The 18998-nt window shown below is 47.4% G+C and overlaps 1 protein-coding gene across 6 annotated transcripts in view; it reads right to left on the bottom strand.

Annotated features, from left to right (window-relative positions):
• DMC1 (DNA meiotic recombinase 1) overlaps window positions 1-18998 on the bottom strand; it is a 530416-nt gene that overhangs the window by 111260 nt on the left and 400158 nt on the right. For all 6 annotated transcript variants that reach the window (XM_040359476.1, XM_040359477.1, XM_040359474.1 and 3 more), the window contains one exon: window positions 4370-4430. In XM_040359476.1, the coding sequence (XP_040215410.1) occupies window positions 4370-4430 (61 nt within the window). The remainder of the gene's footprint in view (window positions 1-4369; window positions 4431-18998) is intronic.

Here is an 18998-nt window from a genome sequence, read left to right as displayed (position 1 = left end):
AAATAATAAAATGTGCTCAGTTACCTGTCTTTACCCCACATGCATTTTAAACATACCACACTCATGTATAACATGCAAACATGCAGACTGGTAAAGAGGCAGTTATGCTCTGCAGATGTGCGTCTCCGCAAACTTGTGACATTAGCCATGTACATTAGCAACTGTGCATCCCCCAGCCGTGGATTTGGTTAGCCTGAAACCAACACCAGGATGAGGGCCCTATGGAGACAAAGGTTCTGGCCGTCCAAGCTGAGGAAGTTATATGCAGCTTGAATCTCTGAGAAGACTGAAGCTTGCAACAAAAGCTTGTGGGCTTCTGATAGCTTCTCCTCATTAGGCCACCTGTTACCAGTCTTCTGACGTGAACCCTCAATCCTCAGGTCTTTCAATGCCCTTGTTAGAGGATTTAGAACAGGGAAGGACATACCCCGTTTAGCTTGTGAGGAAGCTGAGAATCTAGCAGTTAACCTCTTATAGACCCATAAATGCAACAAAAACCTATGCAAAATGATTGAAATGTTGGGGGAGGCAGCAATGCTTGACAGGGCTGCAATCTGTGAGCCGTCTTAAGTCTCTTCAGGGTCGGATAGGTATTATGCAAGCATGAAAAACAAGGGGGCCACCAGATTTCGGTGGCGATACCCTTTATATCTCTACCCCTGAACCCCCCCAACTACGGGGAGACCAAAAAAGTCCTAAGTCAAAGCAGAGGGACTTAACCCTGGTGCATCACAGCTGAACTAAGTCTAGCAAAATAATACCAGCTAATCTGCACAGCTAAATGCTGAGTAGGCATCTTAAATGAATCTGTATCCAAACCATACCATGTGCTGACTTGCCCCATGCTACTGCTGGCCTTACAGAGCCATGACGTCTGGGCCCCTTGAAGGGGACGCCCTGCGTCTGCCCCATGAGCCGGCGAGCATGTGTGCGTGCGCCAGCGGCAACCACATCGTCCCCCCCCCGCCTACAAAGCGCGCTCACCCTCGCGCGCGTAGGGGAATGGTGGAGGCGGGGGGAGAGAGGTCACCCAAGGAGCGCCGTGGACCCGGACTACGAGGGACACCCCCCCCCCATCGTGGCAGGGCCTGAAGCAGAGGAAGCAAGCCACATGGTAGATCAGCTAACCTTGAGCTTCCTGGAAAGCATGGTAAGCGAAACACCTGGCATGTCTATTTACTGCTTTAGTGTGGAAACAGATAAGACCTGCAGCTACTTACATAAGACTTAGAAGTACCTACTCCCTCAAGGGGAGAACTATGGGTACTACACATAGTGATTACCTAGTCCAGGCACACATGCATTTATAGGCAACCAAGTTTTAAGACATACACAAAACCTTTAGCAGCAACAGTAGAGGCCTAGGGCCAGCTAGGGGAGGTATATGGGTACCAAAAGCCATCCTGTCTCAAAAAACATAGTGGTTAAGTTGCCCATGCATAGCAGCATAAAAACAGGCGAGCCCCATAGTCCCCAAAGAAAGAACCTACCTTCGAACCAAGTTCCGTAGGTACTTCCTCTTACCTTTCCACGCTGCAGGGTGTTGCAAAGCAATAGGCCCAACCTTCACCCTTCAACGTGGGTATTGTCATAGACCTTCAGGGACCGGGGTCCGTGGACAGGAGCACCACTCCCCTGGACCTATACAGCACCCTGGCAGCAGAAAAACATTTGGTCCTTGGAAGGCACAAAGTTCTGGAACCCAGGGTCCAGCCCTCCTAAAAGAGGCATTATAGGCCAAACCTCGTTCTTCGTACCGAGGCCCGAGTACCGCCCACTTTGGCTATGAAGCACTTTGGACGGATCCGGATTCTATGGAGGCTTTTTAAATCCAGCATGGATCCCTCCAGTGGAGCTCCTCAGAGCACATGTTCACTCGTGACCAACACCTTAGACACTGATGAAAAAACTGAGGTACTCTCAGTATGGGAGGGGTTATATAGGGAGGGAACTTCCTGTTCTAATTGATTACACCAGTGTCCAGCACCTGAAGGTAGACTATATAACCCACATAGTAATGATTAAGGCTCTGTGTCCCGTGATGTACGATAAAGAAATTTTTGTTGTATTACTTGCCTGTGGGTCTGACTATCCAGCACACTCTACAGTTAGGGAGTGGTACTTGGCTTTCCTATCAGTCCTGCCCTCTGGTAATGGCATGGTATAAAATGGCATGAACATTATTATTTGCCTCATGCCATGAGAAGCATTCCACGAGAAGTAGAGTTCAAGGTTACTGGTCCTTCCTCTGTATCAGGACTCTGACATGGTTGTCAAGTTACAAACAGATGCATGAGCTAACCCAATCATGTGGGACCAGTTCCCGCGTATCTGAAATGGCATCTCCATGTTCATTTCACAGCCAATGAGCAGGTCCCCTAGAGTGTTTTTTAGACGCCGCTGCCTCAGCCATTTTGGATGTGATTAGTTGGCTCCTGGAAGTTTTGCCTGCCCAAGTCTGCACATATTTTGGCATTGTTCGTTATTTACCCAATACTGGCAGCAACAGTCACATGGGGACCGGTTGGTCAGGGAGCTCAGTGTTGTTCTTTTATGGATAGTTTGGTCGCCGCCTAATTATTAATATGGTAGATCCGGGTCCCTTCTCATCATGTCCTTAATGCGAAGGTTGACATGGCTAGGCCTGACGTACAAGTTTCACTTCCTGGGAGAGTTCATCAGTGAGAATCACAATGCCGCAGTCGATGCTTTATCTCAACCTAATCTCCCTAAATTTTTCTTACAGCACCCAGGAGTAGAGCTGGTGGGCAAAACGGTTCCTCCTTACTCCTTGTTGGTCATAGATCAGTCACATTCTGGACACGGGTGATTGATCTGGCTAGTGGTTCATTATCCAAAATACTCTGAAGGCTTATACCAAGGGTTGGAAGATTTTTCTCAGGTTCGTGACGCTGGCTTAAGCTGCATATTGCCACAGCGAATTTGCCTTATCTGCCAAAACACTATCAAGTATCTGTCAGGTGTCCAGTACCTTAGGCCCCTGCAAATCCTGACAGTCCGTCCATTTTTGTGGCTCATCCTCTCTAAGCCATGCTGAGGGGTATTCAAAGAAATCAGGGATGATCACATTTGTCACAGCTACCAGTTCTGGCTAGGTTTCCGTGGTGTTCAGACTTGTTTCCTTCCCCTTTTGGCGCAGGACCCAGTTAGTGCTCAAGGCAGTTCCCTCTTCACAGACAGGCCAGGGGTTTGTGGTAACAATTTACAGACATACAATAACTGGTGCCCGATTAAAGCATTTGACCTTCTCTGCAATCATTTTGCAGTGGCTCCTCTGGACAGCCCTTTGCTCCCCTTTCCCACGCACACCCTTTCTCACAGCAAAGCAGTTCGTTCTCATGTCCTAATTTACTCACCAAATTAGGCTTAAATCCAAAACCATTTTCTGGACATTTGTTTAGGATCGGGGCAGCTTTCGCAGGTTCCAAACAGGGGTCCCTTTTTTTATCATAAAGCTCATGGGGCACTGGAGTTCCTCCTGTTATAGCAGATACATACCGGAACCGAATATGGAAGTCATCCAGGCATTTGCTACTTTATTAGACTGATGGTTGTTACCTGCGCATCATCAAAGCTTTCATATTACACCTACTTTCGTGTCTTTTTGCCCTCTTTTATGCGTACTGACCAGCTATGCCAAGGCACACCTTAGGTCTTGGTAATTAGGGTTATCGCATTTCCAAGAAGACTCTGACTACAAGTTAGAAGGCTGCCGGAGGCTAGCCTGCATTTGTAGGAGTCTGGGGTGTATATATCCCCCCTCCTCTGTCTAAGTTCCACGTTGGCTCGTCTTCATGGTTCCCACCCACCAGTTTCCCCCAAAACCTTCATATATACATATACACTTTTCATATTCATAAATTCAGGATATGACCTCTTTTAGGCGTACTGACCAGCTAGGCACACCTCAGGTCTTGGTACTTAGGGTTATCACATTTCCAAGACGACTCTTACTACAAAACTTATAAATGTCCAGTAAAGAAACACTGTTGAATCTTTTTTGGTCCCCTGTGTTCACTAAATGTAAACGCATTTCTACAAAAAATTGAAAACAAAAATCAACATCTACCCAGTGACCGGCTTCAGTGAAGCAGAGAGATCGGCTGCAGAGCCTGGGCGGTGGCGTCACCCATAGGTTTACAATTGGACATCTTTTGTTAGCTGTCCCTCCTCTAGACTGAAGCTAGTGCTGGGAGTGCCCTCAGAATAGTTATGTATAGACATCTTTCCTCTACAGGGTAGTTAGAATAGGGCTTAGAATGAGGGTGGGAGTATTCACTTTAATACTCTACAAGACTAAGTTTATAGAATTTACATTTATATATACAGTATATATCATATAGCTTACGTCATTGTTGCACCAGGGTCAGCAGTCATTTGATTAGTGATAAAGACAGCAACATTATATTCTGAAAAGAGAGAGAATAAAATACTTGTTTTAAAGTTAATTGTTGAGGTTAGAAGCAGACATAATTTGACATATGAGGACATTTTTTTTATACAGATTCCAGCAACCTGAAAGGGGTTGTAAACCTTCGTGTTTTTTCACCTTAATGCATTCTATAAGGTGATAAAACACCTTGCAGTGAACTTGAGGTTCTGAAACGCCGACTGCAAATGTCCCCCTCCATCGCCTTCCTTAAGAAAATCACAAACCTCCGAGCGACCCTGAGAGACCTGGCTCTGGGCTGTGTAGAAAAAGCTCTTGTCAGACTGCGGCAGGTCTACTATGACAAAGGCAATAAGGCCCATTCCCTACTAGCGAAGAAACTGCGCGATACCCACCTTGCGACGATGCCCCATCAAATTAAGGACAGCTCGGGCTGCCTACATTCCCACCCCAGAGACATAGCCCACACGTTTGCAGAATTTTATACGAACCTTTACAACAATCCTGACATTCCCGGTGACCCACTTCCCCCGGACATCTCCCTTAGCATGAGGCAGTATTTGGAACAAAGTGGTGTCTCCCGACTCCAGCCCTCTGACCTAGCATCCCTAAATATGCTGATCACTGAAGAGGAGATGGAGCAGACCATTAAATCCCTGCCCTCCCGTAAGTCCAAAGGCCCAGGTGGCCTGCCCTATGAATATTACAAAGCTTTCCTGCCCCTCTTGCTCCCCCACATGTGAAAACTTTTTAATACCTTCCTCCGAGATACCCCTGTCCCGGCAGACATGCAACGCTCCTTTATTACTTTGATTCCCAAGCCAGACAAGGACCCCGTTCTCTGTGCCAACTACAGACCCATCGCCCTGCTGAATTCAGACCTGAAAATTTTTACAAGATTACTCTCAATTCGTTTGAACGGGGTTCTCCCTTCCCTTATCCACAAAGACCAAGTGGGCTTTGTACCACTTAGGCAGGCGGGCAATAACACTCAAAAGGTAATTGATCTGGTGGATGTGACGAACAGGGAAAATACGGCATCCCTGCTTCTTAGCCTGGACGCCGAGAAGGCCTTTGACCGATTCGATGGCCCTTCATGTTCGCCACATTGCACCACGTAGGGATCCGGGGCCCATTTATGAGTGCGATCCGTCATCTCTACTCCGATCCCTCGTCTCGGGTCAAGACACCCTTTGCCCTCTCACCTTCCTTCCCCATTACCAACGGCACCCGACAGGGGTGCCCACTCTCGCCCCTACTATTCGCACTTTGCGTTGAACCCTTAGCAGCCACTATTCGAGGCAACCTGTCCATTCGGGGGGTTGACAGTCCAGGACAGGGAATTTAAAATCTCCGAGTTGGCCCGGTATGAGTCATACATTCGGCGGCTATGGACGCCAAGAGTATTGTCATGGATATGCAGTAGTCTGTCAGCTTACCTGTTTCCATCTGTTCATTAGAGGCCTGACCCTGTTATGGTTCCCTTTGTATCACTTCCTCTTCCTGTATGGCCCCACCCAGGCAATCCCAGGAAGTCTATATTAACTGTTGCACTACAGGTCTGCAGTGCTGTTCAACAGTGTTGCGTTGCTTAAGTTCCTGTCTGCAGTGTGCTACTATTGTCTTCCTGTGTACCGTTTTTGGCCTGTCCCTGACTTCTCCTGTTTGCCTGTGCCCCTGACCTTTTGCCTGTCTCTTGGTTACCCTTGTCTGCCTGTTGCCCTGACCTCGGCCTACCCATCACTACCGTTTGTCCTGCCTGCTGCTTCCCCTCTCTCCCTGCAGTGTGACCTAGGGGATCCCAGGGGTCGCGACCTGGATCCAGCTGCGGCGAAGGCCATCCTCACCATTCGAGGCTCTGGTGAACACAAAGCTGGGTCTTAGACTCCGCACCCTGGGTGATCTTGAGTTCGCGCTTCCTCCCTGATAGCAGCAGTCGGCTATAGGGTTCACTACCCTGAGGTGCATCCTTGACCCCAACGGGGTGCACTTGTCACCTGGCTACGGGGACCTGACAAGTATGACACGGGAGCACGCCCTTGGGAGAGAGCTTTTCAGAGGGGTTATCTATTGCGGGGAGGAGCCACCGTGGGACCCCAGAATAGTAGGTTTGGGGTCACTCTATGCAAAACGAACTGTACAGTGAAGGCAAGTTTAACATGTTATTTAAAAAAAATAAAAAAAATAAACCTTTACAACCATTTTAAGTACAGGGAAACCTGTACAGAATAGAAATATGAGGTTGCCATTTCTGAACTCTTCTACAGAAGATACTTTCTACATGGTTTTCTTTAATACTTTGAGTCTGCATGTGAGCTCTCATGGAGGGCTTTCTGCTTCCTATTCCACAAGTGGTTCGGTTGATCAGACAGCTCATTTCCAGAGAGGTCACCTTGGCAACTAACATTTGCAGAATAACAAGTCAGTAAAAACTTCAGATATGGATAGGTCACATTTGTGGTTAAGTATACATATCTGATAACACCACAGAAATAAAGATTTAACGTTAACCGTAATCAAAGGACATAAAAAAACTACCAAGACTTATTTTTGAACCATAGAAATAATAGTTATCTCCACTTTTCAAGTTCATATAACCAACCTTGGCTTCGAAAGGTACTATATAGCACACTAAAAAGAATCAGGAGAGACTCTACTGACCCTGTGAAATTCCTTCTTAACCACTTGCTGACCGTCTCACACCAATATACATTGGCATAATTGTTCTTGTGCGCAAACTGATGTACCTTTACGTCAGTTTGTAAAAGCAGGATAGCAGGAGCGCGCCAGCGGCCCACGATTGTGGCGGGGAGAGGCAGAACAGCGAACTGCATATGTAAACAAGACATTTCCCCATTCTGCCTAGTGACATGACAGGGATCTACTGCTCCCAGTGATCAGGAGCAGTGATCTCTGTCATGTTTCAGTAAGCCCATCCTCCCTACAGTTAGAACACGCTGAGGGAACACTTAACCCCTTGATCGCCCTCTACTGTTAACCTCTTTCCTGCCAGTCATTTTTACATTGATCAGTGCATTTTTATAGAACTGATCAATGTAATAATGTCACTGGCCCCCAAAAAGTAAAAACCTAAAAAAAACGAAATGTCCCTGAATTGATCCCGTTGTTTGTAGATGCAATAACTTTTGAGCAAACCAATCAATATACACCTATTGTGATCTTTTTCCCCCCAAAATGTTGTAGAATATATATCGGCCTAAACTGATGAATAATGTATTTTTTTATATATATTTTTGGGGGACATGTATTATAGCAGAAAATAAAAATAAATATTTTTTTTTTCAAAATTGTCGCTCCTTTTTTGTTTATATCGCAAAAAATAAAAACCGAGATGATCAAACACCACCAAAAGAAAGCTCCATTTGTGGGGAAAAAATTATTTTGTTTGGGTACAGCGTCGCAGTGCCATATCGCAAAAGATGCTCTGGTCATTAAGGGGGCAAATTCTTTCTGGGCTGAAGTGGTTAAGAAAGTCAGTAACAGCAGTCTCCGTATTAATTAGATCACGTAAGAAGATAAAAAGTTCTGACCTCACGTATACTCTCCAGGTCAGTGATTCAAAGTCAGGGACAGCCAGGCAGCTATAATTTTCTGAATAAGGTCAGCAGTGGCAATCTATATATATCTCCCAGCACGTTTTTTTTTTTAGGCTGGAATAACACTGATGCGATGCATCACACTGCATGTGATTCACGCAGGAATCGCACAGCAGTGAATTTGGCTGCGAGTGTACGTGAGTACCTCTGTATTGTATTGTTGAGTACGTGTGTATTGTTGAGTGTTGAGTATTAGTGTCAGGAAGCTAGTTAGTTAATTTGGACAGGGTAAAATCCCCAATCCTCATTAAATTAGTAGGTACAATCCCCGGCGGGTGCGGAGATGTGACTCGGTGTACATCTTGCGGCATGTATGCGTTCCTTGATCATCCAATCAAGGCGAATACTGCTGGGCAAAATGTAAGCACATTGTCTCCCTAGAAGCCCAGGTTCTGAATCTAGGGAAGCAACTGTCAGCACTAAGACCCTCCATACTGAAGGAGAGCTGGGAACATACTCGGCAGGGGCCAGCACAGAGGGAGGTGGAGACAAAAAGGTGCAGGAACTAGAAAAGAGTAGATGAGTGACAGTCAGGAAGGGTAGAGGGGAAAGTGCCAGGGAGGCCAATCCTGGGCTGGAACATCCCAATAAGTACGCCCCGTTGGGTGACATTGCATTGGTGAAATCAGTCAGGGACCCGCACTGCTGGAGCTGAGGGACTTCCTTAGCTGCCAGGGGAAGAACTCCTCCAGGGGGGGTTTGAGTAAAAAATATTGGGCCAGATTCAGATAGCATTTATGCCGGCGTATCTCGAGATGCGTGGCGTAAGTGTAAATTTGCGGTCGTATCCGTCATATCTATGCGCCGTACCCACAGAACCAGATATGCCTCAAAATAGGCTTCTTCCTACCGGCGTAACTTTTGTACGCCGGCGTGGCGTAGGCGCATATTTACGCTGGACGGATTTGGCACGCCCATGGATTTTGTATTCAAAATTGCAAATGAGGGAGATACGCCGATTCAGAAACGTACGTTTGGCTACGTGCGGTGCGCGTAACTGGAAAGTCCGGCGGAAAGTTCCCCTCATAAAGCAGGGGTAACTTTGCACCAGAGTTGCACAGGTCAGCTGGAGAGCAGCTACAGCAGCATCGTTACAGACGACCTGAGCACCAACACTTGCAGGACAACACATCTGTATGCCAACATGCCAGGGGCAGCCGTGGTCATAGCACTACTGCATCGACTGGCACGTAGGAGGGCACGGGAGAGGATATTCCACATGCGCATTGACGTCTTTGGCATGGGTGATTTGGAGGTGTGGAAAAAAGGGGAGAGTGTCGCCTCTTTTAGAATAAAAATACAAAAGTTAACAAGGTGCCTACATCCCATTTGATATGAAGAATGATGTGACAAAAATAATTTGACAACATTTGGCTGCTTGGGGCCAATGTATGTCAGTATTTAGGTCAAGGGAAGGGGGGAGGGATTTTGGAAGGGACTTTTCGCGGCACTGATAAAGACAATCTGATAAAAATTCAATATTTATTTAACAAAAAAGAAAATAAGTATAATACATAGACAATTTAAGAACAAACCCCACATTTCACAACAGAAAGCAAAAGACAGACTGTGTCTTAAAGCGGGGGTTCACCCTTAGAGGGCACTTTTCCCCCTTAGATTCCTGCTCGTTATTACTAGGGGAATCGGCTATTTATTTTAAAATATGTGCAGTACTTACCCGTTTACGAGACGCATCCTCTCCGTCGCTTCCGGGTATGGGCTTCGGGAATGGGCGTTCCTTCTTGATTGACAGGTTTCCGAGAGGCTTCCGACGGTCGCATCCATCGCGTCACGATTTTCCGAAAGAAGCCGAACGTCGGTGCGCAGGCGCAGTATAGAGCCGCACCGACGTTCGGCTTCTTTCGGCTACGAGTGACGCGATGGATGCGACCGTCGGAAGCCTCTCGGAAGAATGTCAATCAAGAAGGAACGCCCGCTCCCGAAGACCCATACCCGGAAGCGACGGAAGAAGATGCAGCTCGAAAACGGGTAAGTACTGCACATATTTTAATATAAATAGCCGATTCCCCTAGACCGAACGAGCAGGAAGCTAAGGGGAGATTTTTTTTTTTTTTTTAAATGGGTGAACTCCCGCTTTAATGTAAGGAATCGATGACCTCGACCGGTTTCGCGGTGATTTACCGCTTCTTCAGGAGGAGATTCTTTTCTCTTCTAAAAAGTATGCATAAACATATAAATAAACAAGCAGGATATACAATATGTGTATACATTGTGTACAATTCAATACAATGCGTTATATAATGGAGCTGAGCACTCACCCAGGTTGGTCATATGATCAGACGTGGAGCCTGGTATAGGCCTTCTGTGGCGCGTGGAGGGGGATATTTTATTTAGACGGGCTCTATTAAGGTGAGGAGTAGAATAAATCAAATATACAGGGAATGGTCAGTTAATTATTGAGGTGTGGGTCACCAGTGAGTGGAAGGAAGTGTGTGTGGGTGACGGAAAAAAAGGGGGGGGGGAAGGTTGAGGGGGGGAAAAGAAAGAGGGAAGAGAGGGGTGGGGGTAGAAAATTGGGGGAGGAAAAAAAAAAAAAGGGGGCGGGGGGTGAGGAAGGGAGAGGTTGTTTGGGGGGGGAAAGGGGAAGAAAGAAGGCCGGGGGGGGGAGAAAGGAAAATGGGGGAAAGGGGGGGGGGGGGTTTAGCGAATTAAAATAAATAAGGTAGGGATTAACGTGAAGGGATCAAACACCACCAAAAGAAAGCTCCATTTGTGGGGAAAAAATTATTTTGTTTGGGTACAGCGTCACAGTGCCATATCGCAAAAGATGCTCTGGTCATTAAGGGGGCAAATTCTTTCTGGGCTGAAGTGGTTAAGAAAGTCAGTAACAGCAGTCTCCGTATTAATTAGATCACGTAAGAAGATAAAAAGTTCTGACCTCACGTATACTCTCAGGTCAGTGATTCAAAGTCAGGGACAGCCAGGCAGCTATAATTTTCTGAATAAGGTCAGCAGTGGCAATCTATATATATCTCCCAGCACGTTTTTTTTTTTAGGCTGGAATAACACTGATGCGATGCATCACACTGCATGTGATTCACGCAGGAATCGCACAGCAGTGAATTTGGCTGCGAGTGTACGTGAGTACCTCTGTATTGTATTGTTGAGTACGTGTGTATTGTTGAGTGTTGAGTATTAGTGTCAGGAAGCTAGTTAGTTAATTTGGACAGGGTAAAATCCCCAATCCTCATTAAATTAGTAGGTACAATCCCCGGCGGGTGCGGAGATGTGACTCGGTGTACATCTTGCGGCATGTATGCGTTCCTTGATCATCCAATCAAGGCGAATACTGCTGGGCAAAATGTAAGCACATTGTCTCCCTAGAAGCCCAGGTTCTGAATCTAGGGAAGCAACTGTCAGCACTAAGACCCTCCATACTGAAGGAGAGCTGGGAACATACTCGGCAGGGGCCAGCACAGAGGGAGGTGGAGACAAAAAGGTGCAGGAACTAGAAAAGAGTAGATGAGTGACAGTCAGGAAGGGTAGAGGGGAAAGTGCCAGGGAGGCCAATCCTGGGCTGGAACATCCCAATAAGTACGCCCCGTTGGGTGACATTGCATTGGTGAAATCAGTCAGGGACCCGCACTGCTGGAGCTGAGGGACTTCCTTAGCTGCCAGGGGAAGAACTCCTCCAGGGGGGGTTTGAGTAAAAAATATTGGGCCAGATTCAGATAGCATTTATGCCGGCGTATCTCGAGATGCGTGGCGTAAGTGAAAATTTGCGGTCGTATCCGTCATATCTATGCGCCGTACCCACAGAACCAGATATGCCTCAAAATAGGCTTCTTCCTACCGGCGTAACTTTTGTACGCCGGCGTGGCGTAGGCGCATATTTACGCTGGACGGATTTGGCACGCCCATGGATTTTGTATTCAAATTTGCAAATGAGGGAGATACGCCGATTCAGAAACGTACGTTTGGCTACGCGCGGTGCGCGTAACTGGAAAGTCCGGCGGAAAGTTCCCCTCATAAAGCAGGGGTAACTTTGCACCAGAGTTGCACAGGTCAGCTGGAGAGCAGCTACAGCAGCATCGTTACAGACGACCTGAGCACCAACACTTGCAGGACAACACATCTGTATGCCAACATGCCAGGGGCAGCCGTGGTCATAGCACTACTGCATCGACTGGCACGTAGGAGGGCACGGGAGAGGATATTCCACATGCGCATTGACGTCTTTGGCATGGGTGATTTGGAGGTGTGGAAAAAAGGGGAGAGTGTCGCCTCTTTTAGAATAAAAATACAAAAGTTAACAAGGTGCCTACATCCCATTTGATATGAAGAATGATGTGACAAAAATAATTTGACAACATTTGGCTGCTTGGGGCCAATGTATGTCAGTATTTAGGTCAAGGGAAGGGGGGAGGGATTTTGGAAGGGACTTTTCGCGGCACTGATAAAGACAATCTGATAAAAATTCAATATTTATTTAACAAAAAAGAAAATAAGTATAATACATAGACAATTTAAGAACAAACCCCACATTTCACAACAGAAAGCAAAAGACAGACTGTGTCTTAATGTAAGGAATCGATGACCTCGACCGGTTTCGCGGTGATTTACCGCTTCTTCAGGAGGAGATTCTTTTCTCTTCTAAAAAGTATGCATAAACATATAAATAAACAAGCAGGATATACAATATGTGTATACATTGTGTACAATTCAATACAATGCGTTATATAATGGAGCTGAGCACTCACCCAGGTTGGTCATATGATCAGACGTGGAGCCTGGTATAGGCCTTCTGTGGCGCGTGGAGGGGGATATTTTATTTAGACGGGCTCTATTAAGGTGAGGAGTAGAATAAATCAAATATACAGGGAATGGTCAGTTAATTATTGAGGTGTGGGTCACCAGTGAGTGGAAGGAAGTGTGTGTGGGTGACGGAAAAAAAGGGGGGGGAAGGTTGAGGGGGGGAAAAGAAAGAGGGAAGAGAGGGGTGGGGGTAGAAAATTGGGGGAGGAAAAAAAAAAAAAAAAAAAGGGGGGGGGTGAGGAAGGGAGAGGTTGTTTGGGGGGGGAAAGGGGAAGAAAGAAGGCGGGGGGGGGGGAGAAAGGAAAATGGGGGAAAGGGGGGGGGGGTTTTAGGGAATTAAAATAAATAAGGTAGGGATTAACGTGAAGGGGGAAGGGGGAGGGGAGGGAGGGAAAGAGGAGAAGAGAGGAAAAGGGTGGGGGGAAAAAAAGAGAAGGAGAGAAGGGAAAGGGAGAATAGGGGGAGGAAGAAATGGGGGGGGGGGAACAGGTATTATTGAGGATAAGGGTAAACAATTGGATAATATTATCAAGGAAAGGATGGGAAAGGGAAAGAAAGAGGGGAGGAAAAACAGGGGTAAAGGAGAAAAGAAAGAAGGGGGAAAGGAAGAAGGATCAGCGAGGACTAGTGAAGTGGTGCATAAAGTGTCTGGACAAGGAGTAAAAGGGGAAGAGGGGGGTGTGTAAGGAAGGGGGGGGGGAAACGGGTGTGTGTGGAGTGTGTGAGGTGGAAGAGGGACAGGGCAGGGAGAAGGAAAGGGAGGGGGAGGGGAAGGGATGGGAAAAGTGGGGGAACAGGGAAGTGGGGGTTTGTTTAAGAAGGGGAAAAAAGGGAGGGGGAAGGTGTTGGATAAGGGAGATGGAGGAGGGGGAAAAGGGACGGGGGAATGGAAAGGGCAGTGAGAGGGCAAGTAAGGATCGTAAAGTTAGTGACCTTGATAGGAAAACATCAGCATATACAGGAAATGTATTGTTATATACAGGGATACATGGAAATGGGAAGGTGGTGAATGGAAAAAGCCCATCAACAGACACGTCAGTGAATTAGAAGAATCCATCACCAGGGTGACCAACCAACAATACACACTCCCCAAGGGGTCCTTACCAGGACTGCAGCAAAGGTACGCAGATTACTGGGGCACAGAGAACCGGACAATAATAGCCTTGTGTGTACTATCTCACAATGCCAGGGTAAAGGCAAACATTAGGCACTCGATCCAACTAAGGAGTCCAAAGGAAGGAGTTTTTAGCCATAAAAATGATTAAAGGGTCAGTAGGAAAGGAGCCTTTGTAATTAGGCATAACTCTTACTCACCTAGGCTCAAGAGTGTCCACGTGTGTCCCCAGGGAGAGCATCCGTGCTAACTCACAGAAGCGGCTGTGTCAGCCGCTTTTGTAAGCATCCCTGGACGGCGCGTGACGTCATCGAATTGCGACGCCGCCGCCGTCCAACGTCCCACCAATCCCAGCACATGAGTGCAAGGGTGTGCAGCTGCTGACCCAATGGCACGACGCCAGGTCATAGGCTGCAAGCAGAGAGCTCCAATTGGTGCTCTCTGCCGGGGACGACACTCCACGCGCCAATTGATTTGGCCTCCTGAAGTCCCGTTTCCGATGCCTGGATAAGTCTGGGGGTACCCTGTTGTATTCCCCAAACTTTGTGTGCCAGATCATCGGCGCATGTTGCATTCTGCACAACTACGCCATGAGAAAGGGCCTGTAGATTGACATCCGTGATGACCTGACCCCCAACCACACAGTCCCCCCCTGCCCGAGGGTCCCCCGTCTGCTGAGGGAAGAGCAGTCAGGAGATGCCTCGTGGTAGGCTTCTTTGCACGTTAAACACACACATTCATCATGGCACAAGGAGAATGCATGCATGCACACCACTGTGGTCCCTAGCACACACCCCACATCCTCATCAAATTGGATTAGGCCAAAGTACACCGCACGGTACTTTGGAGCAGCAATGCCGCGCCAAGGCTCCAATTATGTTGCTGTACATTCATACACCATTCACACGTGTCGTGGGGATAACTTCTCCCCACCGACTGAGGGTGACACCCCTTTGCCGGCAGGAGTGTCACCCTCCTACATTCACACACCAGTCACACTGTAGCCTGCACTACTCCCCGTGTGCAGGTATTTAAAAATAAATTAAACTCATAATCTGAGTATAAAAGAAATTATTCCAAAAAATCAACGGCCCTGTCGTGGGCTCCGTCTTGTCCCTAGGCTCCTGGGGCGCAGTTGCCTGGGGCGAGCCTCAGGTGGGGGGGCTGGTGGTGGAACATGTTCCCTTGCCCCCCCACACATGCTACACACCAGAAAGAAGATAAAACACACTTACCTGTCCTCAAGGGCTGTTCCCCTGAATCGAAGCCCTCCAGGCCCTCCACCGGCTCCCTATCCAGAAACCTGGCCACGACCATTTCCTCTGGCGTCAGGGAGATGTTTGTGGCTGGTCCTCCACCTGTGCCAGTGGCATGCTTCCTCATCGCCACTAGTTTCTCCTTCACCAGTCTCCGCAGGTCGTTTATTTTTTTTCTGATGTGTTTTGGCTACCTGGCCGCCACGCCAAGGGCATTGACCTGGGTGGTGATCTCCGCATAGATCCGGATTTTGTCAGCCTTACCAGTGTTGCCACTCTGTGGCCCATAGAGGCGGGTGCCGTGTTGGGAGAGCCCATCAATGATTATCGCCTTCTCCTCAGGGCTAAAATTGGTCATCCGCCGGTCACTGTAAGTCTCTGGTGCAGACATAATTCCAACAAAAAGCAAGATACAAAAGTACTAGCAGTAAAAGAAATGTGTGTGTACTTTTGCATTAGACGGGCGCATGTCTGGGCGTATTTATGCTCTGGGCGTAGGCAGTGGGCCAGCGTATCTTACGGGTTACGCCGGGCGCAGTTGTGCGCATGCGCAGATGGGGGCAGACAATCCGTCATCGTCACAGCGCATGTGCCGTTTAAGATACGCCCGACGTATCTCTCTGCGACACGGTCGGACCATCATTTGCATGGGGTGACGCCCACTTACACTTACGCCGCCTTACGCCGTCAAAAATACGTTCCGCTGGTGCATCGTGGTGAGTAATATCTTTCTGAATACAGTACATGCCTCTCCGCGTTGGTCCGGCGTAGCGGAAATAAGATGCACTACGCCGGCGTAAATATGCGCCAATGTATCTGAATCCGGCCCATTGTGTTTTTTTTTTAAATTGTCGCTCTTCTTTTGTTTATAGCGCAAAAAATAAAAAACGCAGAGATGATCAAATACCACCAAACGAAAGCTCTATTTGTGGGGGGAAAAAAACAAAGATTTAGTTTGGGTACAGTGTTGCATGACCACGCAATTGTCATTCAAAGTGCAACAGCGCTGAAAACTAAAAATTGGTCTGGGCAGGAAGGGGGTGAAAATGCCCTGTATGGAAGGGGTTAAACACTATAAATCTGATAAAAAAAACTAAATGTAAACCAAAAAAAAAAAAACACCAAGTGAATGATGTGTTATCAAAGACTTATCGACAAATATCAATGATAAAAGTCCAAAAAAATATTAGTGTATATAGTAGAAAAGCTTGATTGATGTATACGACTAGGTGAATAATTCCTAGATCAACGATATTTCCACACTTGAATTTGATGCACACTTGTGAAAAAAAACGCCACCAATTATGCAGAGGCTTACCAGAAGTGTTGAACCCTGAAGAGCCTACGCCCAAAGGGTCGACAGAGCTGAATATACACAATGGATGTGTCAGTGCAGGACCAGATCTTCACAGGGCAAAAAAAAGCAAATCCACCAATCGAAAGGGAAAGACATGTCGTGCCTAAAGATAATGACCCACGGACGGTCAAACCGTAAACCCGGTATGATGGAAAAGGGTAGAAGCACATAGTGTAATACTGTAGGCAATGAGCGTTTAATAATGGTTGGAAACACGTATGCCCTGTACACACGATCGGTTTATCCGATGAAAACGGTCTGATGGATTTTTTCATCAGATATCCGATGAAGCTGACTTTCATCAGTCTTGCCTACACACCATCAGTTAAAAAAATTATCGTGTCAGAACGCGGTGACGTAAAACACAACGACGTGCTGGGAAAAATGAAGTTTAATGCTTCCAAGCATGCGTCGACTTGATTCTGAGCGTGCGTGGATTTTTAACCACTAGCAGACAGCCGTATGACTTTGTACGGCCGCAGCGCGGCTCTAGTTCTCTAACAGGCCGTGTTTTTACGGCCGCCCCTTTGCTCGTTCCCCGAGCGCGCATCGGGGAACTGCTGTGCTGGCCGTGTCCCCTGGACACAGCCAAACACAGATCGCGGTAAATAGCCAATCACAGCGGCTATTTACAGCGCGATCTGTGCGGCCAATGAGAGATGATCTCATATGTAAACATATGAGATCATCTCTCATTGCCGACTCTCCCCTCCTCACACAGACACCGCGTGAGGAGGGGAGAGCTAACTAAGTAACCAGCGATTTGGAAAAAAAAAAAGTGACCAATCAGTGCCCCCAGTACCACAGTGCCCCCCAGTACCAAAGTGCCCCCCAGTACCACAGTGCCCACCGGTACCACCGTGTGCCCACCAGTACCACTGTGTGTCCACCAGTACCACCGTGCCCACCAGTACCACCTGTGCCCAGCAGTACCACCGTGCCCACCAGTACCACCGTGCGCCCACCTGTACCACCGTGCCCATCAGTACCACCGTGCCCACCTGCCACCTCAGTGCACATCTGCAATCAGTGCCCACCTGTGCCACCTCATCAGTGCCCACCTGTGCCGCAGTCAGTGCACATCGTACCCATCTCATCAGTACCCATCTCAGTGCCATCTGTGCCGCCTCATTAGTGCCATCTGTGCCGCCTCATTAGTGCCATCTCTGCCGCCTCATCAGTGCCCACCTGTGTCCACCAGTACACAGGCCTCATCGGTGCACATCAGTACCCATCTCATCAGTACCCATCTCAGTGCCATCTGTGCAGCCTCAGTGCCATCTGTGCAGCCTCAGTGCCATCTGTGCCGCCTCAGTGCCATCTGTGCCGCCTCAGTGCCATCTGTGGGCATTTGTACTTTCCTGGCTTGTTAGGGTCTCAAGAAATGAGATAGGCCTTCAGTACATCAGGTGTGATCAGATGTGATAATTTTTTATGATTTGCACCATAGCTTGTAGACTCTAAAACTTTCACACAGACCAAATAATTTCCAAAAATGTTGGGTTTTTTTTATCAAAGACATGTAGCAGTATAAATTGTGGCCAAAATTTATGAAGAAAAATTAATAATTTGCAAAATCTTATCACAGAAACTAAGAAAAAATCATTTTTCCCCCAAATTTTCGGTCTTTTTTCATTAATAGCGCAAAAAATAAAAAACGCAGGGGTGATCAAATACCACCAAAAGAAAGCTCTATTTGTAAGGGAAATAAAGGACAAAAAAATAATTTGGGTACAGTGTTGCATGACTGAGTAATTGTCATTCAAAATGTAAGAGCGCTGAAAGCTGGTCTGGTCAGGAGGGTGTTTAAGTGCCCAGTATGGAAGTGGTTAACCGATGGACGTGCCCAGGGCCGTCTTTAATATGGTTTGGGCCCTGGGCAAACATTTTTTTTGGGCCCCCCTCCAGCTTATTTTGGGCCTGGCTGGTTCACATGTATGTTTTGGCGGTCCTCATTTGTGCAGGTACAGCAGCCCATTGATTTGAATGGGCTGCCATGCCTTTGTTTCCTGCAGAAAAAAGGTGCATTCAGCATTTTAAAAATACAGTTGCCTTGAAATCCATTCTGCTTTTGCACCATGCTACTTACCTGCAGTTCTTGCACACACAAACGCACTGTGTTTTTAAAAGCATGACCTAAACGTCTAAAAATGCAGCAAGTTTGACAGTGCGGGAACTGCAGATAAGTCACAGCAGACAGCAGAATGGACAGACAGTGCTGTATTTCAGTGCTTGATGGGCATAGGCGTGCCGTGTGCGCAGCCTATTACATGAGGCATGCGCTTTTCTTTGCAGGAAACGCAGGCATGGCGACCCATTCAAATGAATGGGCTGCTGTGCCTGCGCAAATGTGGGCCTCCAAAACACATGCATGTGAACCAGCCAGGCCCAAAATAAGACCATCAAGCAGTTAAATACTTACAGTAATGCCATGTGCTCTGAGGCCTTACTCAGCCTGGACTGCAGG

Source organism: Rana temporaria, chromosome 7, assembly GCF_905171775.1.
Source record: "Rana temporaria chromosome 7, aRanTem1.1, whole genome shotgun sequence".
In the NCBI taxonomy this organism is placed as follows: Eukaryota; Metazoa; Chordata; class Amphibia; order Anura; family Ranidae; genus Rana; species Rana temporaria.
This window is presented reverse-complemented; position numbering and strand designations above follow the sequence as displayed.